Consider the following 26,619-nt stretch of genomic DNA (forward strand, 5'->3'; position numbering starts at 1 on the left):
TACTCATGGAGTGAAAGGAAACTTTTATACATCTTTTGCATAATTCAAAATGTTGAAATGGCTTCAGTTGTCACCTAGACTAAAGGCAGCTGCCTGCAATGGGAGGCATCTTGACCAGGGGAAACAATAGAGATGACTTGGTTTCTATATCCACTCTCCTGTAGAGTATTCTAGCAGTGTATCCATAGAATCATTGGCTAACAACATTGGGAGGGGGTTTGTGGCTTACCTCAGTCTACTTCTCATATGGGAAATTAGGTTGAGAGAATAAAATGCCTCATTCAGGGTAATACAGGCAGTTAGAAGCAGAACGTGGTCCAGGGCACAATACCCTAGGTTCTAGTCCAGTGCTTCCTCCTTAATACCATATAGTCCTGTGCTTCTGTTCTCCCTTGTTAAGTGGATATGATAATAGCTTTCTAGCTTCATAGAATTGTTGTGAAGTACAGATTTTTTTTTAAAAAAAAGTACTTTGATAGGCATAAAACACTGTATATATGTTACATAGTAAAGCTGTTATCCATTCAAGTATTTATGGTCACTTGCTAAGTCCACATCATTCCTTGGAGACGTCAAGGGGATCAACAAATAAGTGATGAATAGCCACCCCTCAGGATGCTTTTAGTCTTTTAAGGAAGAGAAGCCACATAAATAACTTAACTACAGTTGAAGATAGAGCATAAAGAAAAGGGAGAGAACTGAATTCTAGTTAGTTGTGATTTTAAGGTAGATCAAAGAAGAAAAGTTTGGAGTTTTACTTTATAATTAAGAAGATTCATATAACATAAAACCTACCCTTTAATGTGTATGATTCTGTGGTTTTTAGTATTTTCATAAAGTTGTACAACCATCACCACTAATTCCAGAACACTTTTATCACACCCTCCAAAAGAAACCCATATCCTTTATCTTTCATCACCTCATCTTCTTCCTCAACTCTCAGCAACCTCCAATCCCCTTTCTTTTTCCTTATAATTTATTTCATGAGATAAAGAGAAGAGAGAAAGATCAGAGCATCATTCTGGCATATGTGGTACTTGAATTGAACCTTGGACCTCATATTAGCAAGTCCAAAGCTTTACCACTCTGCTATCTCCCATGCCACCACTCTGTTTTGTTGCTAGGTTTTCACCACTTGAGGCCAACTTTTTCAGATAGAAAGTGACAGTAGGAAAGATGCCTGGGTGACCAGGCTTAAGCCTGGATCACAGGCGTAATAAAGCAGGCCCTTTCCCAGGTGAGCTATCTTGCCAGTTTCCAACCTACTTTCTCTCTCTCTCTCTCTCTTTTTTTTTATAAAAAGGAAACATTGACAAAACCATAGGATAAGAGGGGTATAACTCCACACAATTCCCACTACCAGAACTCCATATCCCCTCCCCTCCCCCGATAGCTTTCCTTTTTTTTTTTTTTTTAGTTTATTTATAAAAAGGAAACATTGAAAAAAAAAAAAAACCATAGGATAAGAGGGGTACAACTCCACACAATTCCCATCACCAGAACTCCATATCCTACCCCCTCCCCCGATAGCTTTTCTATTCTTTATCCCTCTGGGAGTATGGACCCAAGGTCATTGTGGGATGCAGAAGATGGAAAGTCTGGCTTCTGTAATTGCTTCCCTGCTGAACATGGGCGTTGACAGGTTGATCCATACTCCCACCCTGCCTCTCTCTTTCACTAGTGGGACAGGGCTCTGGGAAAGTGGGGCTCCAGGACACATTGGTAGGGTCTTCTATCCAGGAGAGTCTGGTTGGCATCATGCTAAGCATCTGGAATCTAGTGGCTGAAAAGAGAGTTAACATATAAAGCCAAACAAGTTGTTGACTGACCATGAACCTAAAGGCTATAATAGTTCAGATGAAGAGTTGGGTGGTCTCTGTTTTATAGATAGCTAGTAGGCATATTTTAGTTATATTCCAAAGGGCCTGTGGCTATAGTAGTTTTTGTTTTTTTTCCCTGAGCCTGAAATCTGATATGCAGGTAGATCCAAGTTATTGTCTGGGGAGATGATGTCATGGCTGGAAAAAAGACTAGAAAGCCGGATCAGGGAAGAGAGTAGCTCCCAAATATGGGAAAGGTGTATAAATATTGTTGACTGTAAACTCCATTGATTTGATCTGATCTGGGGCCCATATTCAGCTTAGGATCCATGTGACCTCTGCATCCCTGTAGATCCAAGCTCACATTCTGTGGTCATGAGTAGGAACATTCCAGGCTGCCCCAATATCAGGACCCATCTTCCTCAGGTGTAGCATAGAGTATGTTGTCCAGCCTCCTTTCGGAGGGGACGGAACATTCTCTACCGTTGTTGATCCAAGTTGAGGGCAAGGTCCTATAGGGACCTACAGAGGGTTCTGTTTTCCCAACCTACTTTCTGTCTCTAATAGCATTTCCAATTCTTGGCATTTTGTGTAAGTGGAATCATACAACATGTGGCCTTTTATACCTAACTTCTTTAACTTAGCATGTTTTCAAGTTTCATTCAGGTTGTAGCAACTTTGTACTTTAGCCTTTTTATGGCTGAATAATATTCTGTTAGATGGATTTGACACATTTAATTTTTATCCATTGATGAACATTTACCTGTGGATGAACACTGAGTTTTGTCTGTGAATATTCATGTGTGAGTTTTTTCATGGACACATGTTTTTATTTCTCTTGGGTACATATTTTGGAGTAAAAGTCTGGGGCATATGATAACTCTGCTTAACTTTTTTTGTCATTGCTTCAGGCCAACGTTTTCATATAGAGAGAAAGAGAGGGAAAGACAGCACAACACTGAAGCTTCCCACAGTGTGGTGTGGGGCCTGGTTCAACCTTGGTGGTGTGCATGACAGAGCAGGCACTCTTCAGGTGAGTTATCTTTTTGAAAAGTATTTACTTACTTATTTATGATAGAGAAGCCAGAGCATCACTCTGGCACGTGGGATGCCACATATCAAACTTGGGATCCCTTGCTTTTAAGTCTGGTACTATAGCCACCCCTACTGCAAGCCACCTCCTGGTCTACTGTGTTTAACTTTTAAGGGAAGACTTAAAATTTCTTTTAGGTAGTATTGGTATATAAGCCTATAAAGAGGTAGAGTTTCATGTGGTGTGTATATTACCACACCACATCCATCATCCCTCCGCCATAGTTCTTTGGACCTCCTCCACACTCTCACCTACCCCTTTCACAACCTCAGTTCTGTGGTCAGAATCCAAGGGTTTGTTTTCTCTTGGCATTGTTCCATTGCTTTGACTTAAAAAAAAAAAAAGATTATTTATTTATTCCCTTTTGTTGCCCTTGTTTTTTATGGCTGTAGTTATTATTGTTGTTATTGATGTCATTTTTGTTGGATAGGACAGGGAGAAATGGAGAGAGGAGGGGAAGACAGAGAGGGGGAGAAAAAGACACCTGCAGACCTGCTTCACCACCTGTGAATTGACTCCCCTGCAGGTGGGGAGCCGGGGGCTCATACCGGGATCCTTATCCTGGTCCTTGGCGCTTTGCGCCACGTATGCTTTACCCGCTGTGCCACTGCCCTACTCCCTGTTTTTTTTTGTTTGTTTGTTTTTTTTACATACCACACATGAGTGAACTAATCTGATATTTCTTTTCCTCTCCTCAGGGTGACCAATTTTGCTTAGCTACACCCATGTTGTCACAAATGGCAAAAGCATAGTTTATAGCTGAGTGCTACCTCATTGTATATATATTTCACATCTTATTTATTTACTTTATTAGTAATTTAATATTGATTTACAGAATTGTAAGCTAATAGAGATATAATTCCATACAGCTCCCACCACCAGGGTTCTGTGTCCCCTCTCCTCTGTTGGAAACTGCAGTAGTTTTCCCGAAGGGCTGATTCTATATCTATCTATATATCTATATCTATGTTTATATCTGCCTCAGGCATAAAAGTATATTTTAATAACCATTATCCCCAGCCCCAGTTGCAGCTTTTTAAGCACAGTTACATTTCCCTCCTATACTTGCATTTTGCTGCTAGCAGAGGTGATAAAAAACGTTCTACTCTCTCTGTCCCACTATCTTACCATGGAATCGCCAATATAAGCTTTGTCTTTTAGCAAAGAAAAGAAAGGAGAAATTGTAGTACTGCCACTGAGCATAGATAACCAGAGTTTTCACATCTTTTTCAGTAGAATTCAGGTTTGACTAACGTCTGCTGAACACCTTCTACTCTAATACAGATATTGTTGTGTACTTTCATCTATATATACATATATTTTTTTCAGAATTTTATTCTATATAACAACTCATCAGTGTAGCTTCAACTCCCAATTTACAAATGGGGAAACAAATTCAGAAACGTTAAATAATGAAAGGAATGGAATTCAAGTCCAGTTGTATTTTAACTCTGCTCCTCTTTCTGCTCCCTTTTTCAGTGCCCAAACAAGAACTGGCACATGGGAAATAGTTGGTTCCTCCTATTTGCTTACATCTTACTATTCAACCCTAGGTTCCAGATGAGTAATCTTCACCAGGTGTACTTTGTTTTATGGCTCGTTAACCTCAAGCTATTATTTTACTGGCACTGTTTGCATCATGTATAAATTAATTCCTCCAAATTGAGCTGTTAATTGAATTTTATTTTCTTCCTAACTGCCATGGAAGAAAGTTCTCCCAGTAGTCTAAGTTAAAAGTTTGTGGAAGGGATAGAGTTAAATAGTGACACACTAGGCATTTTTGAGCTTCAGAAATAGAATACCTGTTAGGAGCATCTGCATAGCTGCTCATATTTTCTTCATAACATTAAGTCATGTGTTTTCCTCTGTGCCCTAGGTATTTTTGTATTTTCCCTATTCAAGATTCCCAGAAATTGACTTCCTTCTTCCTCCTCTTCTTTGTAGAGCTATCCTGAAATGTTCTAAATTACAGCGGATACTTTTCTTAAATATTTGTATTCCAGCTAAAGTTTTTATTTATTTTTACTTATTTATTTTTTAGTTATCTTTATTTATTGGTTAGAGATAGCCAGAAATCGAGAGGGAGCAGGGAGAGAGAGAGGGAGAGAGAAAGAGAGACACCTGCATCACGCTCTACCACTTGCAAAGATTTCCCCCTACAGGTGGGGACCAGAGGCTCGAACCCAGGTCCTTGCACATAGTAATGTGTGTACTCAACCAAGTGCGCCACCACCCGGCCTCCAGCTAAAGTTTTTATTGCACCTTTGTGTCTTAAAATCAAATTAGCTTCAATGTTATTAGAAGTTGAAATGTGAAAGTAAGGGCATATTCAGATAGCTTGTTCTATCCTTATAATGAAGAATATGCATTAAAACTTACTGTTAAAGTCCTCGTTTTTCTTTTTTCTTCCTTTTCAAAAAAGCTCTCATTTTGATTAGTGATTTCCAAGTTGTATTTCTTGCTCTACTACCATGTTTTTAGTTTATTTCCCCCTTTTCCATTCTTGTGCTTTCTTTTAAGATGTCTTAAGGGGGCCAGCTGGTGGCACACCTTATTTCAGGCCCCTACTCCCACCTGTAAGGGGAGGCTTCCCAAGCAGTGCAGCAGGTTTGCAGGTATCTTTTACTCTCCCTCCCCCTTTCAATTTCTCAATAAAAAAGAAAAGAAGGGGGTCGGGCGGTAGCACAGCGAGTTAAGCACACGTGGCGCAAAATGCAAAGACCGGGTAAGGATCCTAGTTCGAGCCCCCAGCTCCCCACCTATAAGGTAGTTTCCTTCATAGGCGGTGAAGCAGGTCTGCAGGTGTCTATCTTTCTTTCCCCCTCTCTGTCTTCTCCTCCTCTCTCCATTTCTCTCTGTCCTGTACAATAACAACAATAATAACTACAACAATAATGAAAAACAAGGGCAACAAAAGGGAAAATAAATAAATATAAAAATATTTTTTAAAAAATGAAAAGAATCCTGGTTCGAGACCCCGGCTCCCCACCTGCAGGGGGATTGCTTCACAAGCAGGTGTCTGTCTTTCTCTCCCCCTCTTTGTCTTCCCCTCCTTTCTCCATTGCTCACTGTCCTATCCAACAACAACATCAACAACAACAACAATAAAACAAGGGCAACAAAATAGAAAATAAATAATAAATAAAAGAAGGAGAAGAAAAGGAAGGAAGGAAGGAAGGGAGGGGAAAATGTCCACCAAAAGCAATGTATGTGTCAAACAGGCATCAAGCCCCAGCGATAACCCTGGTGTTGATTTAAAATATATATATATATATATATATAATTATATATGAATAACTGTGTACAAATAGGACTTAATTGATTAAACCAAGTGTAGCCTCTGAATTTGCTGTCCTATCTACTTATTTTGGTTATTTTATTGAATTAGCTCTTTTTGAATTTTTGTTTAAAAAATATTTTTATTTTTTAAACACCTCTTTTAAAATGATTTATTTATTTACTTATTATTGGATAGAGACAGAGAAATTGAGATGGGAGAGAAAGATAAAGAGTCAGAGCGTCACGTGCACCCCTGCTTCACTGCTCGTGAAACTTTCCCCATGCAGCTTGAACCCAGGTACTTGTGCACTGTTATGTGTGCACTTAACCAGGTGTGCCACCTGGTCCCTTTTTATTTATTTAAATGAGAAAGATACACAGAGAGACCAGAGCACTGCTTAGCTCAGACTTATGGTGGTGCTGGGGATTGAACTTGGGACCTCAGAGCCTCAGATATAAAAGTCTTATGCTGTCTCCCCAGCCCTTTTGAGTCTTTGCATGGAGCTCTGATTATAATAGTGACAATTGAAAAGGATGGTGTTTGGCTTGTTATTTGCTGAATTTTTAGTCTGACAATTTCTGGCAAAGCATTGACCTTTTTGTCATATGAATTCTTTTATTGAGTTCACAAGGGAGAGACTCAGAGACAGACGGAGACTAGAGTGCCACTCCCCTGTATATGATACTGGGGATCAAGCCTGGCAAGCACATGCAAGTCCTGTGTTCTATCTACTGAGACATCTCCCCAGCTATATATCTGATGGATTCTTGAAGTCAGTTATTTCAGTTTCTCATATGTGTTCTACCACTGAGCCACTTCCTTAGCCATTTTTTTCCCCAGTATTTATTTATTCCATGATAGAAACTAGAGCAACACTGGTTCATGCAGAGCTGGGGGTCAGCCTGTATACCTCAGGCATGTAAATTCTGCCCTCTGCCAGCTGAGTTATTTCCTTACCTCACCCCAATTCTCTTTTTTTTTAAATATGCTTTTTAAAAATTTTTTAAAAATATTTATTAATGAGAAAGATAGGAGGAGAGAGAAAGAACCAGATATCACTCTGGTGCATGTGCTGCCAGGGATCGAACTCAGGATCTCATGCTTGAGAGTCCAAAGCTTTATCACTGCACCACCTTCCAGACCACCCTCACCCCAATTCTCATGCGCGCCTGCGCGCGCACGCACACACACACACACACACACACACACACACACACACGCACACACACAGCATTGCTCCACCACCCACAGAGTTCCACTCATTTTCATTGTTCTTAGGCAGTGCCATAGTGGCACTAGGGGATGCTTCAGTGCTGTAGTGTTTTTCATGCTCTCTTTTAATCTGAAAAAGTCAATCCAGAGTAGTAAAGCTCTGGTGACAACAACAAATCCATTAGTTTTGGGCCAGGAAATAGCTTACCTGGTAGAGTGCAAAGGGCCCAGGTTTGAGCCCCTGGCATGACATGAGAGTGCCATGCACAACACCAGAGCAGCTTCATGAATGATGGTGTTGTGATGTCTGTCCTCTCAGCCTCTCATGCCTGTTGTTCCCTCTCAGCCTGTATGTGAAATTAAAAAGGGAAAAAAAAATCCATTGGGAGCTATGGAATCACACAGGTGCAAAACTCTGGCACCAAAAATAAAACCTACTAGTTTATTTTTACCTCTGACATTTTTCTTTCAGATTGCAAAATGAATGTGCCTATAGAAAATATTTGAAAACTTACCAAAAAATAGATATACTACTACTTGAGAATGGATATAATTATTTTAATATTTCTTTTTTAAAGACAGTTGTGATAATAGTGTTTATTGAAAAAGCAGCATGTTACATATAAACATTTAATACAATATACGTGGGTGGAGGGTAGACAGCATAATGGTTATGCGAAGAGACTCTTGTGCCTGAGGCTCCAAAGTCACAGATTCAATCTCCCGCACTACCATAAGCCAGAGTTAAGCAGTGTTCTGGTTAAAAAAAAAAGTGTGTATGTCTGTGTGTGTGTGTGTGAGTGTGAATATGTGTGAGTGTGTGTGTAAAAAATAATAATAATACAATATAAGCATTCCCCCTTCATTAGTAGCATTTCTAATGTCTGTATTATATCATATGGCTGTACATTATTATATATAGCTACTCTTCTGTCATTGGAAACTTGACTGGTTTAAATTATTTTTCTTTGACAAAATCTGTGATAAATATTCTTGGGTATGGAGGTTTTAAAAATTGTATTTTGTGTTTTCTGATAGTAAATTATAAGATGAAATTCTTCTTCTTCTAGCGTTTGCCCTTCTTCCGTAGCCAGTCAACAGGTCAGGTTGAAAGCTGTCAAGAGTTGCTTGTTGCTGGCTTTGAAAGTGACTGGGATCCATGTGGATTCAGTCGGCTAGGAAGGATCGTCAGTTTCCCCAATGAATGGGTACTCACGGGATGCACCACGAGAAGGTCGATCCAATGCATCCCATAAGATGAAATTATTAAGTCCATCACAATATTTATCAAAGAAATAGGTTGCTTCAAGAGATCAAGAGATTTCAAGCCTACCTATCAGGGTATTAAAGGATTTCTTTATCTGATTGGATCTTAGACATGATACTTGTGTATTTCCTTTTTACTCTTTGATCCAGTGGATCTGTTCAAGGGCTGAGTGTTTTAACTAGGTTATTGATTTAGGTTTTTTTTTAAAATGCAGCATTGGGGAATGAATCCATAGCCTCACTAAAGTGCAGTTTCACTAAACACTCTCTCTAACCCGACTTTATACTCTTTCTTTATTTTTTTAATTAATTAATTTTTTTTTTGCCTCCAAAGTTATCAAGGGGGCTTGATGCCTACACTACAAACCCACTGCTCCTGGCAGCCATTTTCCCCATTTTTTGTTGCCTTTGTTGTTGCTATTATTATTGTTGTTATAGCTGTTGTTGGATAGGACAGAGAGAAATCAAGAGAGGAGGGGAAGGCAGAGGGGGGAGAGAAAGATAGACACCTGCAGACCTGTTTCACTTCACTTGTGAAGCAACCGTTCTGCAGGTGGGGACCCAGGGCCTCTAACCAGGATCCTTATGCCTATCCTTGCACTTCTCACCATGTGTGCTCAACCTACTGCTCTACCACCTGGCCCTCACTTTTTCTTTATTTTAGAGAGAGGGAGGGATATACAGACAGAGAGAAGAGCAACTCTATCAACCATGGAGCTTCCCCAGTGGTCTCATGTGGTGCCATAGTAAGGTGTGTGCTCTACCTTGGTGACCCATATTCTGGCCTCTTGATTTAGTTTTTGAAAGACCTAAGCTGGAGAGAGAGAGTTGAAGTACAGTTTTAAAAGTTTTAGATTAGTTGCTACGGGTATCTATCAAGCAAATGAAACATCTTTCTTACTCCGTGTCTTGTTCTTATCTTTCAGGACAGACTTCCATTTCACTTGATATTCATAGTCCCCATTTTCTGGTGAAGTATGCATGACTCCTTCAGTGTTCAGTCCTGTAGCTGGGAGGCACTGTGTCCTTCTTCCTCCTCCTGTAACCCATTCCAGAGGTTCTACGGAGCAGGGCTGATGTACTATGACATAAGTCACAGCAGTTGACAATTCACTGGGTGACTGGGAGACTGCTTTAGGAGTGTAATCAGGACCTTGGAGTCACCTTATGGTATTTTTTCTCCAGGCTATTAAATGTGTGTCTTGTGGACCTGGGCTTGGCTGGAATGCTCAAGGGTCCTGAAAATCCTTCTATAGCTTCCTTTCTTCTGCTGAACTCACCAAGAGAAGATGGCAAAAGTCAACATAACTAGAGACCTCATCTGTAGGCAGATCAAGGTAAGCAGCTCAGACTTATGAGCCAGTGAATGAGGTCCTTTCTTCCCCACAGATTCATTTTATAATTGAAGAAACAGGTCTAGAGTTGATGACTTGCCTCGAATTCCATAGCTAATTAGGGACAAACCCAGGACTAGAATCAAGGTCTCTTGACTCCCATCTTCCTTTACCCAAGAACATGGAATTTCCGGAGATTCCTCTGTCCAAAGCCCTTGTACCTGGGCTACTGGGGTTAATGGAGATGGGTAAAGGAGTTGTAAACTGTATGTGCACATTTCTCTGTGTGTGGGGGTGTGTATGCATGTTTGGGATTGGGAAAATGCTATGGAAGAAAATGTAGCTTCTTCCTGTTGCTCTAGCTGCTAAATTACACTTGTAACTAACTACTAAAGCCTGCACCTGTCCTCTGCAACTTTAACATAGAAAACACTCCAATACTGTGAGATGCATGAATAACAGGGCATTCAAGTTTATTTAGCAAAGTACTGTAGGCTTTGTCAGGGAAACCCTCACTACCTACAATAAAAGAAAGAAAAAAAAGCACAAGGGTTTTATGCAAGAGATTTTATTTGAATTAAATGAAGAAATCCTGTGCTTTATAGTAAATTGGGTGCAGGAGCTTAATCTCACCATTGCCTTCATTAACTACCTGTACAAAACCTTAGTTATGACCCTCCCACCCTCCTTTTCCCCCCTTATGCCTTAGTTTTCTGTTGATAAATGCCTGTTTGCCTGCAGACTGATCTTGAAAATAAAATCTGGGGCAGGAGTAGATAGCATAATGGTTATGCAAAGAGATTGTCATGCCTGAGGCTCCAAAGCCCCAGGTTCAACCCACACACACACACCACCATAAGCCAGAGCTGATCAGTCCTTTTTTAAATTAATTAATTTATTCCCTTTTGTTGTCCTTGTTGTTTTATTGTTATAGTTATGATTGTTGTTGTTGGATAGGACAGAGAGAAATGGAGAGAGGAGGGAAAGGCAGAGGGGGAGACCTGCTTCACCACCTGTGAAGTGACGCCCCTGCAGGTGAGGAGCCTGGGTCTCAAACCGAGATCCCTACGCCAGTCCTTGCGCTTTGCGCCATGTGCGCTTAACCCGCTGCGCTACCGCCTGACTCCCCTGATCAGTGCTTTTGTAAAGAAAAAAAAAAAAAAGAAATGAAAATCTGAAGGAATATGAGAAAGTTCTTTGAAAATGTTAAGTGCTAATTTTTTTTTTTAATTAAAAATGTTCTTAAAATAGCTGGGTTGTTTTCTGGAAGGATTGTGTGCCTCTTACATAAGCCATGTACTTGATTCATAGTCTGTATGTTCCCTATATTTTTCCCAGAATCCTTTTGGAACTTTGCCCAGTTGTAGGTTTTTATGTCTTCACTAGACTGGGTAGCACTCAAAGCAAGGATTGCTTCTTAGTGGCACAGAATCAGAGTTGGAGGGACCATGCAGGTTATTAATTTTTCCCATACTCTCCAACCTTAAGATGGAAATATTCCTATTTATTTTCAATTTTTTAATTATTTATTTATTTATTCCCTTTTGTTGCCCTTGTTTTTTTTTTTATTGTTGTAGTTATTGATGTCGTTGTTGTTGGATAGGACAAAGAAATGGAGAGAGGAGGGGAAGACAGAGGGAGAGAGAAAGATAGACACCTGCAGACCTGCTTCACCGCCGGTGAAACGATTGCCCTGCAGGTGGGGAGCCGGGGGCTCAAACCGGGATCCTTAATCCCATCCTTGCGCTTTGCTCCATGCGTGCTTAACCCTCTGCACTACCGTCCAACTCCCTATTTTCAATTTTTTATCTACTTTTTTTTCTTAGCATTGTTTCATTCTTATGAATACTTTCATTCATTCATTCATTCATTCATTCATTCATTCATTCATTCGTGGGGATAGGAGGAAGAGGACCCGGAACTTTGCTCATCGCTTCTCGGCCTTTTGGCTAAGATCAAGTGTAGAACTTTGCTCTGGCACATGCCATGCCAGGGTCTGAACTCTGGACCTCATGCTTGAGAGTCCAGCACTTTAACCACTGCACCAGCCCCCCCACCTACTTTTTTTTTTTTTTCTGAAGTCCAACAACTCAGTGATTAATCATATACTTTCTCTTAGTATTATCTATCTTGGCCAAATAGTATATAAGCTCCTACAGACCAGTTTTTTTTTTTTCCAGTTTCTTAGTTATCTTTTCTGACTTCTGCAGTGCACAGTGCTGTATATACACTAACAGGGATATAACAAATCTTGTTGAGTTGAATCAGTGAAGCTCTAAATCTTTTTCTGTCCTCCAGGAGCGGGGCGCCCTGAGCTTTGAGCGGCGCTACCATGTCACTGACCCCTTCATCAGGCGACTGGGCCTCGAAGCAGAGCTGCAGGTAAGAGACCTAGTATGCAGACTCTCCACTCCTTGCCTACAGAGAATGCTTTTGTGTCATTCAAGGCATAAACAAGCTTTTCTATGCAGGTCATACCTGTTAGCTCTCCTTTCTAACAGTTTTGCTAGGTAAATCTGAATTAGGATTCATTATTGACATACAGAAATTATTTTTAGGTCATATTATTTTGCTTAGTACTAGAAAAAAAGTTTGTTGAATTGTACACCACTGGTTTTACTTTACATGTTGACTTATCTTACTTTTGTACAGAAATTTAGATAAATTGCTGCCAGGGTTATCTATGGGGCTTGGTTCTAGCACTATGGAACTTTCAATTCTGGTGACCATTCTTTTTGCTTTCTATTTTTATTTAACTGGACAGAGAAAAGTCAAGGGAGGGGGATAGGATAGGATGAGATGATAGAATAGGATAGGATGAGATGATAGGATAGGATAGGATGAGATGATAGGATAGGATGAGATGATAGGATAGGATGAGATGATAGGATAGGATAGGACAGGACAGGACTCCACTGATAGGTGATACCTGCAGATCTTCTTTAAAGAAAAGCATCACCCCTGCAGGTGAGGAGGTGGGGCTTGAACCTGGGTGCTTGCTCATGATAATGTGTGCACTCAACCAAATGTGCCTGAAATTTCATAAATGAGTGTAACCACAATGTGCCCCCTGCAACCCCCCCCCTCAAAAAAAAATCTCAGTTTACCAAGAGAAATGGTGTAGGTTGATATCTGAAAGATGGATGGGAGGAGATGGAAACACAGAACTCTGGTGGTAGGAATGATGTAGAATTATACCCCTATTGGGAGTCGGGCGGGAGAGCAGTGGGTTAAGTGCACAACACGCAAAGCGCACAACACGCAAAGCGCAAGGGCCAGCTGAAGGATCCTGGTTCAAGCCCCCAGCTACCCACCTGCAGTGGAGTCACTTCACAGGCTGCGAGCAGGTCTGCAGGTGTCTATCTTTCTCTCCCCCCTCTCTGTCTTCCCCTCCTCTCTCCATTTCTCTCTGTCCTGTACAACAACAACGACATCAATAACAACAATAATAATAACTACAACAATAAAAAAACAAGGGCAACAAAAGGGAATAAATATTTTTTTTTAATTTTTAAAAGAATTACACCCCTATTATCTTATAATCTTATAAATCAATATTAAATCACTAATTTAAAAAAGATGGATGAGAGGATCAAATTTGGGGAAGATAGGGAGATAAAAAGTACTCGAGGGGCCAGAGAAATATCTTACTGAGTAGTACATCTGCCTTCTATGAGCGTCCCAAGTTCAAGCCCTGATACCACATGGAAGGTATCAGTCCTGGCATAAAGCTCTGCTGTTGTGGTGTTAGTCTTTCTCTCACTTCACTGTCTGCCAGGAGCAGTGAAATCACATATGGGCGAGACTGCAGTATTGTAGACTGAGAAAGCACATCAGTGAAATGGGTAAGAGTAGAGGCTGCTCGGGTCAAGTGATCACAGAAGGCAAGTGCGAAGCATGATAGATGAGGTTAGAGAGGTAAGTGTGAGAAGGATGGTCATAAAAAGGCCATCTTGAAAACTATGGATTTTGTCCTAATGGCAGAGTCATGAAATGGTTTTTATAGTGTGAGCAGTGTGACCAGAATTAAGCTGTCAAAAAATTCTTGGTTTCAAAATGCAGATGCCTCAGATGTAAACTGGATACTGCTAGACCAGTTAAGAGGTTGTAGCAGTGATTTAGAATTCAGTGATGAACTGTCTGAACTAAAATTGTGACATATTGGCTGAAGAAAAGTTAGTGATCTAAAAGACATTTAGGGACCAGGAGGTGGCACATCTGGTTAAGTGTACACATTACAGTGCACAGGGACCTGGGTTCAAGCTTTTCCCACCTGTAAAGGGAAAGCTTCACGAGCAGTGAAGCAATGCTGTAGGTGTCTCTCTATCTCTTTCTCTCTCTGTCCCCCTTTCCTCTAAATTGTCTCTGTCCTATCACAATAAATAAAATTCACAAATAAATAAATAAAAGCCATTTAAAGGATTAGAGGGCGGTGGGGCAGTGGTGCACCGGATTAAACACGCATGTTACCTTGCATGAGGATTGGGGGGAGGTGGGTAGATAGCATTATGGCTATGCAAAGAGTCTCCACTATGAACCCACTACTCCCAGTGGCCTTTTCTGTTTGTTTTTTAATTTTATAGGACAGAATTGAGAAGGGAAAGGGAGAGCTACAGAGCAATACCTGTAGTACCAGCTTCATCGATCATGAAGCGTCACGTCCGTCCTGCAGTTAAGGAGTGGGGGCTAAAACCTTGGTCCTTGTGCATAGTAATGTGTGCACTTACCCAAGTGTGCCACTGCCTAGCCCCCTATTTTATAAATTAACATGAAAGAGAGCTTGTGTAATGCTGAAGATTGAACTCTGGACTTTGTGCTTGCAAGGCTAATGTTCTAGCTATTGGGAACCTCCAAGATCACAAGACTTTTTTTGTATTAGAGAAACTTGAACATGCTTAATCCCAAACAGAGAGAATCAGTAGAGAAAGAGCAAGTTGAAAATATCAATATGAGAAGCTAGAAGGTCATCTGTGTTTTGCCAGTTAAATCTTGCAAGAGAATCATGAATTCTTAGGGGTGATGTATCTATCCCAAGGAAGGAAGTAAAGGCATGAGGTAGCATGTAAGGAGAGAATAAGGAGATTGACTAACTAAACTGGGAGTTGAAAAATCATTAAGACAGGGGCCAGGTGGTGGTGCACCTGTTTAAGCACACACATTACCATGCGAAAGGACCCAGGTTCAAGCCCCCAGTCCCCACCTGCAGGGGGAAAGCTTTGCAAGTGTAAAGCAGGGCTGCAGGTGTCTCTTTCTCTTTCCCTCTCTGTCTTTGTCAAAAATTAAATAAATAAATAAATAAATAAATAAATAAAAATTTTAAAAAATTTTAAAAGTCATTGAGACATAATCTATTTGTATGTATATATGTCCATATGTGTGTGTGAAAATATCTTTTTTAAAAAAGATTTTATTTATTTACTAATGAGAAAGATAGGAGGAGAGAGAGAAAATCAGACATCACGCTGGCACATGTGTTGCTGGGAATTGAACTCTGGATTTCATGCTTGAACATCCAGCGTACCATTTCCCTGAGCACTGAAAATATGTTTTACTTAAAAATGTATCTTAGAAATTACTTCTGTCAGTTTTTAGATTTCTTTTTTTAATTTCTTTTTGGGGGAATTAATGTTTTACATTTGACAGTAAATACAATAGTTTGTATATACATAACATTTCCCAGTTTTCCATATAACAATACAACCCCCACTAGGTCCTCTGTCATCCTTCTTGGATCTGTATTCGCCCCACCCACCCACCCCAGAGACTTTTACTTTCGTTTAATATGCCAATTCCAATTGAGGTTCTACTTGTGTTTTTTTTTTCTGACCTTGTTTTTCAGCTTCTGCCCGAGAGTGTTATCATCCCATATTCATCCTTCTGTTTCTGACTTATTTCACTTAACACGAATTTTTCAAGGTCCATTCAAGATCAACTGAAAACGGTCACCATTTTTTATAGCTGTGTAGAATTCCGTTGTATATATATATCTACCACAACTTGCTCAGCCACTCATCTGTTGTTAGACACCTGGGTTGCTTCCAGGTTTTGGCTATTACAAATTGTGCTGCCAAGAACATATGTGTACACAGATCTTTTTGGATTGGGTGTGTTGAGTTCCTTAGGATATATCCCCAGGAGAGGAATTGCAGGGTCATAGGGTAGGTCCATTTCTAGCCTTCGGAGAGTTCTCCAGACTGTTCTCCACAGAGGTTGGACTAATTGACATTCCCATCAGCAGTTCAAAAGGGTTCCTTTGACCCCACAACCTCTCCAGCATTTGCTGCTGTTACCTTTTCTGATGTATGACATTCTCACAGGAGTGAAGTGGTATCTCATTGTTGTCTTTATTTGCATTTCTCTGACAATCAGAGACTTGGAGCATCTTTTCATGTATTTCTCGGCCTTTTAGATCTCTTCTGTGGTGAATATTCTGTCCAAGTCCTCCCCCCATTTTTGGATGTGGTTATTTGTTGTCTTGTTGTTGAGATTTGCAAGTTCTTTATATATTCTGGTTATTAGCCTCTTGTCTGATGTATGGCATGTAAAGATCTCCCATTCTGTGAGGGGTCTCTTGGTTTGGGTAGTAGTTTCTTTAGCTGTGCAGAAGCTTTTTAATTTGATGTAGTCCCATAGGTTTATGCTTGCCTTAGTCTTCTTTGTAACTGGATTTGTTTCATTGAAGATGTCTTTAAAATATATGCGGAAAAGAGTTCTGCCAATATTTTCCTCTAAGTATCTGATAGTTTGTGGTTTAACATCCAAGTCCTTGATCCACTTGGAATTTACTTTTGTATTTGGTGAAATACAGTGGTTCAGTTTCATTCTTCTGCATGTTTCAACCCATTGTTTCCAACACCATTTGTTGAAGAGACTCTGCCTTCCCCATTTAGTAGTCTGGGCCCCTTTGTCAAAGCTTAGATGTCCATAGGTGTGGGCAGTTTTTAGATTTCTTTTTCACAGCTGCATAATACTTTTATTATTTGGATGTATTTCCAATGTATAGATTTTTTTTTTTTCACCAGAGCACTGCTCATCTCTGTCTTATAATGGTGCAGGGGATTGAACCTGGAATGTGAAAACCTCAGACAGAAGAGTCTCTTTCCATAACTACTATGCTATCTACCCACCTCCCCAATGTGTAGACTCTGAAAGTTGTTTGTAGAGTTGGTGAAGTAGCTTACTTGGATAATGTGGTGCTTTGCCTTGTGCACAGCCTAATTTGAGTTCAGCCCCTACCACATTGAAGGAAGCTTTGGTACTATACTTCCACCCTCTCTCTGCCTCTATCAAAAAGATAGCAAAAGAAACACAAACAAATAAAGACCATTTACAGGAGTTGGGTGGCGGCACAGCAGGTTAAGCGCACATGGCGGAAAGCTCACGGACCAGCATCAGGGTCCCGGTTCAGTCCCCCAGCTCCCCACCTGTAGGGGATTCACTTCACAGGTGTCTATCTTTCTCTCCCCCTCTCTGTCTTCCCCTCCTCTCTCCATTTCTCTCTGGCCTGTCCAACATAAATGACAGCATTAACAACAATGATGATAAACAAGAACAACAAAAAGGGAAAAAATAAAATAATAATAATATATTTTTAAAATTTTACAACATCATAATGAACAACCTTGTACCCCACTGTATTTTCCTGTTTCTGGAGATAAAAGTTCAGGATAAGTGGGAGCGCTAGGCAGAGGGTAAATTTGTATGTGGTTCTGTTACATATTGCCAAATTTCCCTCTGTGAGAGTTGCACCACTTTGTCCTTCCAGTAGCTATACACAACTGAGTGCAACTCAGTTTACCAAGAGACACTGTCGTCACACTTTTAAATTTCTTACCATCTGAAAGATGAAAAAGTAATATATCCATATAGGACTTTTTTGTTAAATTTGTTTGATGCTGGGTCTCACTTGTGAGCAGTTTTTTTTTTTATATTTTATTTTATTTATTTATTCCCTTTTGTTGCCCTTGTTTATTGTTGTAGTTATTATTGTTGTTGTCGTCGTTGTTGGATAGGAGAGAGGAGGGGAAGACAGGGAGGGGGAGAGAAAGATAGACACCTGCAGACCTGCTTCACCGCCTGTGAAGCGACTCCCCTGCAGGTGGGGAGCCGGGGTTCAAACTGGGATCCTTATGCCGGTCCTTGTGCTTTGCGCCACCTACGCTTAACCTGCTGCACTACAGCCCGACTCCCACTTGTGAGCAGTTTTACAACCTCCAGACTAACATTTCATTTTATTCATATACACAGAGAAAGTAAGAGAGCATTAGAGTGTCCCCTTACATCATGGTGTTTCCATATGGTGCCAGGGTTGGAACGTGGGCTAAATGCCTGGAAGGGGCCACATTCCTGGAGTACTCTCTCTTCAGCCCATGCACAAACCTGGAGCTTCATGCATGCAAAGCATGTGTACTACCTCTGAACTACCCCTGTACAGCTTTAAGTTGCATTTCTCTTATGAGTGAAATTGAGAATCTTTTCCATGTATTTAAGGGCTATCTTAATATGATTTTTGCCGATTCTGGTATAATGAAGAAGAAAAAGAATTTATGTAACTGCATTTTTTTTTTTTGCATTCATGAGCATGGAGTAGATAAGTAAAAACAAATGAAATTGGCTTCTTCCAGGAATGAAATATATAGGGTGGTGAGACAGAAAAAGAGAATAAACCTTTTATTGCACCTTTTGTAGAATTTTTGCGCCACACGTGCTTAACCCCCTGTGCTACCGCCTGACTCCACCATTTGTAGAATTTTTAATTGTAGGACTGTGTTGAGGTTCTTTTTTTTTTTAAGGTAAGAAAAATTTTAATGATATTCTTCATAAACCCTTTTAGAATTTTAGTACATTTATCACATATACACATCAGACTTTTTTTCATTAAAAATGTGGGATTATTAGGAACCGGGCGGTGGCGCAGTGGGTTAAGAACACATGGCGCAAAGGGCAAGGGCCGGCATAAGGATCCTGGTTCAAGCCCCCAGCTCCCCACCTGCAGTGGAGTCACTTCACAAGCAGTGAAGCAAGTCTGCAGGTGTCTATCTTTCTCTCCCCCTCTCTGCCTCCCCTCCTCTCTCCATTTCTCTCTCCTATCCAACAACAATGACATCAACAACAATGATATCAGTAACAACAATAATAACTACAACAAGGGGACCAGAAGATAATAAATAAATAAATATGTTTTAAAAAAAGAAAAATAAATAATTATAAGAAAAATGTGAGATTATTAATGGCTGAGTTCTGCATTAGTTTTTATTTTCTTTATTTATAAAAAGGAAGCATTGGCAAAACCATAGGATAAGAGGGGTAAAACTCCACTCACTTCCCACCATCAGAACTCCACATCTCATCCCCTCCCCTGATAGCTTTCCTATTCTTTAACCCTCTAGAAGTATGGACCCAGGGTCATTATGGGATGCAGAAGGTGGAGGGTCTGGCTTCCTAACTGCTTCCCTACTGAACATGGACGTTGATCAGTCGATCCATACTCCCAGCCTGTCTCTCTCTTTCACTAGTGGGGTGGGGCTCTGGGGAAGCAGGGCTCCAGGACACATTGGTGGGGTTATCTGTCCAGGGAAGTCTGGTTGGCATCATGTTAGCATCTGGAACCTGGTGGCTAAAAAGAGAGTAAACATATAAAGTCAAACAAGCTGTTGACTAATCATGAACCTAAAGGCTGGAAGAGTTGGGGGTTCTCCATTTTGTAGATAGCTAGTAGGTATATTTTAGTTATATTCCAAAGGGCCTGTAAATATGCTAGTTTTTTTTTTTCCCCTGAGCCTGAAATCTGATATGCAGGTGGATCCAAGTTATTGTCTGGGGACATGATGTCATGGCTGGAAAAAGGACCAGAAAGCTGGATCAGGGAAGAGAGTAGCTCCCTACTTTGGGAAAGGGGTATAAATATTGTTGACTCCATTGATTTGATCTGATCTGGGGCCCATATTCAGCTTAGGAGCCTATGTGACTTCTGCATCCCTATAGATCTGAGCTCACATTTTGTGGTCGTGAGTAGGAAAGTTCCAAGCTGCTCCAATTTCAGGACCCATCTTCCTCAGGTGTAGCATAGAGTATGTTGTCCATCCTCCCTTCAGAGGATGGAACATTCTCTGCCGTTGTTGATCCAAGTTGAGGGCAAGGTCCTATGGGGGCCCACAAAGGGATCTATTGTGTTGTTCTGATAGAAATGACTGGTAATATTGGGGAGAGAGATTTATTCAAAGTCTAGGCCCATCATGTCTGTTTGGGATTCTCAGGACTCCCTGACTAGGGGCCCAATTGAGGGGGTGGCCTGATAGTGCCTAAAGAATGACTCTTGGCTTTCCCTCTCTTCCTTCCTTCCTTCCTTCCTTCCTTCCTTCCTTCCTTCCTTCCTTCCTTCCTTCCTTCCTCCCTTTTATATCTCTTAACTTTCATGTTTTTTGACATTTACTGTTTAAATGGAACTTTTAAGGATTTAGATTTGAAGTCAGTGGTTAAGTTAAACTTATAGGTGACTGTACTGTAGTTAAAAAGTTTCTTATATATAGCTATGTAAACTGGGCTACAGGTTTTTGTAAGCCAGAATGTATCTTCAAGGGCCTTTTAAGCATATTCCAAAAACCTGAAGGTCTTTTCTTCTTCTATTGTGGTAGAAAGTTATTTGATGCTGTCATAGACATGAACCAATTTTTAAAAAAAAAAAATTTATATTTATTTATTTTCCCTTTTGTTGTTCTTGTTGTTTTTATTGTTGTTGTAGTTATTGATGTCAGCATTGTTGGATAGGACAGAGAGAAATGGAGAGAGGAGAAGAGACAGAAAGACACCTGCAGACCTGCTTCACTGCCTGTGAAGCAACTCCCCTGTAAATAAGGAGCCGGGGGCTCGACCAGGATCCTTACGCAGGTCCTTGTGCTTCACACCACTTGCACTTAACCCAATGCGCTACTGCCCAACTCCCAAGTTTATCCAATTATTTATTCCCTTTTCTCTCAGTAACTTGTATATAGCACATTGAGAAATGGGTAAAGGTTATGAACAGATATTTCTTATATGTAAAAGGAGAATAATGATAAGATCACACATATAAAATAATCATTTATGGGGGCTCGGCAGTGGTGCAGTGGGTTAAGTGCACTTGGCGTGAAGTGCAAGGACCAGCATAAGGATCCCAGTTCGGGAGTCGGGCGGTGGCACAGCGGGTTAAGCGCATGTGGCGCAAATCGCCAGGACCTGCGTAAGGATCCCAGTTCGAGCCCCCGGCTCCCCACCTGCAGGGGAGTCGCTTCACAAGCAGTGAAGCAGGTCTGCAGGTGTCTTTCTCTCCTCCTCTCTGTCTTCCCCTCCTTTCTCCATTTCTCTCTGTCCTATCCAACAACAATGACATTAATAACCACAACAATGTTAAACAACAAGGGCAACAAAAAGGAAAATAAATAAATAAATAAATAAATAAATAAATAAATAAAAACTTAATTTTAAAAAAAAAGGATCCCAGTTCAAGCCACTGGCTCCCCACCTGCAGGGGGGTCACCTCACAAGCAATAAAGCAGGTCTGCAGGTGTCTGTCTTTCTCTCCCCCTCTGTCTTCCCCTCCTCTCTCAGTTTCTCTCTATCCTATCCAACAATGGCAGCAATAACAGTAATAATAATTACAACAACAGTGACAACAAAAGGAAAAACAGCCTTATTTATCTATTTTTGTCAACAGGGTTGTCACTACAGATAGATGCCTGCATACCACCACAACTCCTAGTGGCCATTATTATCATTATTAGTTTAGTTTTGTTTTTTTTAATAGAGCTTGAGAAACAATTGGTGAGGAAAACAGACATAGGGAAGGGGAGATACCTGCAATGCTGCTACACCACTTGTGAAGCTTCCCCCCTTTAAGTGGGCACAAGGGACTTGAACCTGGATCTTTGTGTATAATAACCTATGTGCTTTATCAAGTGTACTGCCACCTAGCCCCAAAATCTTGTATTTTCTCTAGCAGTGGCATGAGGGGGGTTGCCAGGCTAGCTTCGCGGGCGGGAGAGAGAGACAACCAGGGACTCATGGCTGAGTGGTACGCAGTTCAGTCTTTATTCATGTGGAACACAGCACAATCTAAGATATCTCTAATCACAATCCTGTCCTTATATATCCTGAGGTGGAAGTGTCAGGTCCGAAGAGGATGTAGGTAGGATAGGGGGTGGGGAGAAGGAAAAAGCGTGCAAAACAATGAGGATGAAACCAATGCCCTGGAGGCAGGGCGGTGCTTAGTTAACAGTGGTTATGTAAATAGAATACAGTGTTAAGCAGGGGGGGATTAAACCAATGAAACAGAAGGGGTCTTAGAAGCAAAATTTAGAAGCAGACCAACAGTAAAAAAAAAGGGAAAAAATAGCCTCCAAGAGCAGTGGATTCGTAGTGCAGGCACCAAGCCCAAGCCATAACACTAGAGGCAAAAAAATAAAAAATAAAACAAGAGGAGTTGGGCGGTAGCGCAGTGGATTAAGTTCAGGTGGCGCAAAGCGCAAGGACCGTAAGGATCCTGGTTTGAGCCCCCAGCTCCCCACCTGCAGGGGAGTCCCTTCACAAGCGGTGAAGCAGGTCTGCAGGTGTCTTATCTTTCTCTCTCCCTCTCTGTCTTCCCCTCCTCTCTGCATTTCTCTCTGTCCTATCCAACAACGACAACATCAATAACAACAATAATTGTTGTATGCTTTACATTGGGTTGTTCTAGCTCTCCCCCTGCCAAGAAAATTGGATCAGTCCTGCTAGTTTTGCGGGCCGCTTGGCCCCGCCCCAAAGAACCCCGAGAGGGTTCCAGAGTTCCAGAGTTGCAGAGTTAGAGAGTGCTGGGTGCCGCCGCGGGGGAAAGAGGCAACAGAGTTTTGTTTGGTGATTAGTTTGGGTTAGTTTATGAATCGTCGTTCCTGAATAAAGAAATACAGCTTCCCTGCCCAGCCGTATGTCACTGGTCGTCTCTGTTACCCGCCCGTGAAGCTAGCCCGGCCAGCTGGAGCCTCCGAATTTTAACAACAAATAATAACTACAACAATAAAACAAGGGCAAAATAATGGAATAAATTAAATAAATATAAAAAAATAAAACAAAACACTAATTCCCTAATGAAAAAAATTTTAAAAAGGAAAAAGCATTTCCAGGGACTCTGGTAACAGAGATCTCTCTCCCTCTTTTTTTTAAATTTCTTTATTGGGGAATTAATGTTTTTTTTCTTCTTTTTTGCCTCCGGGTTATTGCTGGGGCTCGGGTACCTGCACTATGAATCCACTGATCTTGGAGGCCGTTCTTCCCATTTTGTTGCCTTTGTTCTTATTGTCGCCATTTTAAAAAAATATTCTATTTATTTATTCATGAGAAAGATAGGAGGAGAGAGAGAAAGAACCAGACATCTTTCTGGTATATGTGCTGCTGGGGATTGAACTCAGGACCTCATGCTTGAGAGTCCAGTGCTTTATCCACTGTATCACCTCCCGGGTTACTGGGGAATTAGTGTTTTACATTCAAATATCTCTTCCTCTTTAAGAGCCATCTGGGGGTAGATAGCATAATAATTATGCAAAGAAACGGTCATACCTAAGGCTTCAAAGTCCCAGGTTCAGTTCTCCAAATCACCATAAGCCAGAGCTGAACAGTGCTCTGGTCAAGAAAGAAGAAGCCATTTCTAAACTGTCCCTCCTCAGTTCCTTAAAAGTGTGAGATTTCTTTCTCTCTCTCTTCTTTTTTTTTTTCTTTGTGACTTTGGGGATAAACTCTGGGCTTCAAGCATATGCAAATACTGTTGAGCTTCCACTGCAGCCAATTTTAATTTTATTTATTTATTTGCCTCCAGGGTAATCACTGGGACTCAATAGGAATCCAGGGCTCCTGGAGGCCATCTTCCCCTCCCATCCACCCCCACCCCCACCCCCACCGTTTTTGTTGTTGGATAGGACAGAGAAGATTGAGAGAGGAGAGGAAGATAGAGGGGGTAGACACACCTGCAGACCTCCTTCACTGTTTGTGAGGCATCTCCCCTGCAGGTGGGGAGCTGTGGGCTTGAACCAGGATCCTAAACAGGTCCTTGCTTTGCACTGTGTATGCTTAACCCGGTGCGTCACCACCACCACCACCGCCGCCATCCCCACCCCACAGCCCATTTATTCTGTATTTTTAGAGATGGGGAGATAAAGAAATGCCAAAGCACTGCTTTACTATTCATGGAATTCCTTCTCTCTTTTACACATTTTAAAAATTCTGATGTCATAGGCCTATTGTATTATAGATTATTATTATACTATATATTCTTTACCTACATCTAAGCCAGACTTAATTGTCATGATCAAAATGACTCCTCCTAAGTAATCTATTCCTAAGCAAATAAATATATATACCAGAGCACTGCTCAGCTCTGGCTTTTGGTTGTGTGAGGGACTGAACCTGGGACCTCAGAGCCTCAGGCATGAGTGTCTCATTGCATAACCATTATGCTATCACTCCTACTCCCCTAAGCAAATTTTAATTTGTAGAGTTCTTTAGTAATATTTCTAATTGAAGTAATGTTGGTTTATAAGACTTTAGCCTTTAATGATAGATATTTTGTCAATATTCTGTACCTTTGTAGAACATGGTTGCAACTTTCTTAATTTGCCTGCTACTAAGGTATTATTTACTGTGTAAGAATTATATTAAGTATCGGATTTGTTCACTGTCATATTTTATGTTATTGGTTTGAGGACAATTACAGTAAAACCTCACTTATTATTACTGATAGGCTGTCACCTTCAGTGCACAATGACAGAGTCATAATACAGTAGGAGTTCCACAGCAGAGGTACACACCCCACCCAGATTTACTAGGTCAAAAAAAGGCCTCTTGAAGTACCAATTGCCTTAAACTAAGCCAAAGAATAAGTTGAAATTTTATCTGTTTTATGCTCTGGACAACAAATAACAGCGTAACAGTAATGAAGATTGGTCAAGTAACTGGAAGTCTGGAAGTAAAGTAGGCCCCATCATTGGTTACTCTGCTCACTCTAGATCTGTTTTTCTTATTCCTTTGCCTGAGATAAATATAAATGTAGATATAAGTATATATATATAATTTTTATATTTATTTATTTTCCCTTTTGTTGCCCTTGTTTTTTATTGTTGTAGTTATTGTTGTTGTTATTGATGTCGTTGTTATATAGGACAGAGAGAAATGGAGAGTGGAGAGGAAGACAGAGAGAGGGAGAGAAAGAGAGACACCTGCAAACCTGCTTCACCTCCTGTGAAGTGACTCCCCTGCAGGTGGGGAGCCAGGAGCTCGATCCGGGATCCTTATGCCGATCCTTATGCTTTGTGCCATGTGTGCTTAACCCGCTACGCTACTGCCAGACTCGCATATAATTTTTTTTAACAAGAGACAGATAAAGATAGAGATCAGAGTACTGCTCAGCTCTGGCTATGATGGTACTGGGGATTGAAGCCAGGGCTTTGGAGCCTCAGGCATGAGAGTCTTTTGCTTGCAAAACTATTATTGCTGTCTCCCCAGTCCTGACCTTTCTTTAGTGTGCTGATTTTACTCAGGTTAACTTCCTCTATGGTGACAATTCCAGGTGTCACATCAGTACATCTACATCCAAAGGGAGAAAGGTGTATTTTTCTTTTTTCCTTTTTTTTTTAATTTATTTATAAAATGGAAATATTGACAAGACCATAGGATAAGAGGGGTATAATTCCACACAGTTCCCACCACCAGAGCTGTATACCCCATCCCATCCCTTGAAAACATTCCTGTTTTTTACCCGTTTAGGAGCATGGACACAGGATCATTATGGGGTGCAGAAAGTGGAAAATTTGGCTTCTGTATTTGCTTCTCCACTGAACATGGGTGTTGGCAGGTCAATCCATACTCCCAGCCTGTCTTTCTATTTCTCTAGTGGGGCAGGGCTCTGGAGAGGTGGGGTTCCAGGCTACATTGGTAAAAGGTGTATTTTTCATAAACTCTAGCTAGAATCAAAAACAGGAAAGAAGAAAAAAAAAAAAAACCTAGTCAGGTGGTAGCGCAGTGGATTAAGCGTACATGGTGCGAAGTGCAAGGACCAGCATAAGGATCCCGGTTCCAGCCACTGGCTCCCCACCTGCAGGGGAGTCGCTTCACAAGTGGTGAAGCAGGTCTGCAGGTGTCTATCTTTCTCTCCCCCGCTCTGTCTTCCCCTCCTCTCTCCATTTCTCTCTGTCCTATCCAACAACGATGACAACAACAACAGCAATAATAACTACAACAATAAAAAACAAGGGCAAAAAAAAAAAACAAAACAAGGGCAACAAGAGAAAATAATAAAAGAATTTTAAAAAAAAGAAAAAAAAACCTGCTTTTCCAGAAACTCCCAGCAACTTGTCTCTGATTAGTGCCATAGGCCCATTTCTGAGCCATTCCGTGTACCCAGGTAAATATCATGTCCAATTTGTCTTATTCCTAAATTCCTGAACTTGTCTGAAGCAAGGATATTGGATTTACAAATCTGAAACACATAGCCATATATAGACAGGTAATTAAACGAAAACCAAATTTTCATTAGGACATGTGGGAAAGCAAAAACTAATATTTGAGAATCTGTAGTGACTCATTCTCTCGTTCTCCTTTATAGAGCTCATTGGT

General features: G+C 40.8%; 1 protein-coding gene across 3 annotated transcripts in view; it reads left to right on the plus strand.

Annotated features, from left to right (window-relative positions):
- Positions 1-26,619, plus strand: part of WDTC1 (WD and tetratricopeptide repeats 1) — a 58,704-nt gene that overhangs the window by 7,609 nt on the left and 24,476 nt on the right. The window contains exons 2-4 of one of the 3 annotated variants that reach the window (XM_060205621.1): positions 2,732-2,853; positions 9,857-10,008; positions 12,304-12,387. The exons of 1 other annotated variant lie outside the window; for it this stretch is intronic. In XM_060205621.1, the coding sequence (XP_060061604.1) occupies positions 9,961-10,008; positions 12,304-12,387 (132 nt within the window). In that variant the 5' untranslated portion in view covers positions 2,732-2,853; positions 9,857-9,960. The remainder of the gene's footprint in view (positions 1-2,731; positions 2,854-9,856; positions 10,009-12,303; positions 12,388-26,619) is intronic. One more of the 3 variants, XM_016192296.2, reaches the window with a different exon arrangement.

This window comes from Erinaceus europaeus, chromosome 13, assembly GCF_950295315.1.
Source record: "Erinaceus europaeus chromosome 13, mEriEur2.1, whole genome shotgun sequence".
NCBI classification, from domain to species: domain Eukaryota; kingdom Metazoa; phylum Chordata; class Mammalia; order Eulipotyphla; family Erinaceidae; genus Erinaceus; species Erinaceus europaeus.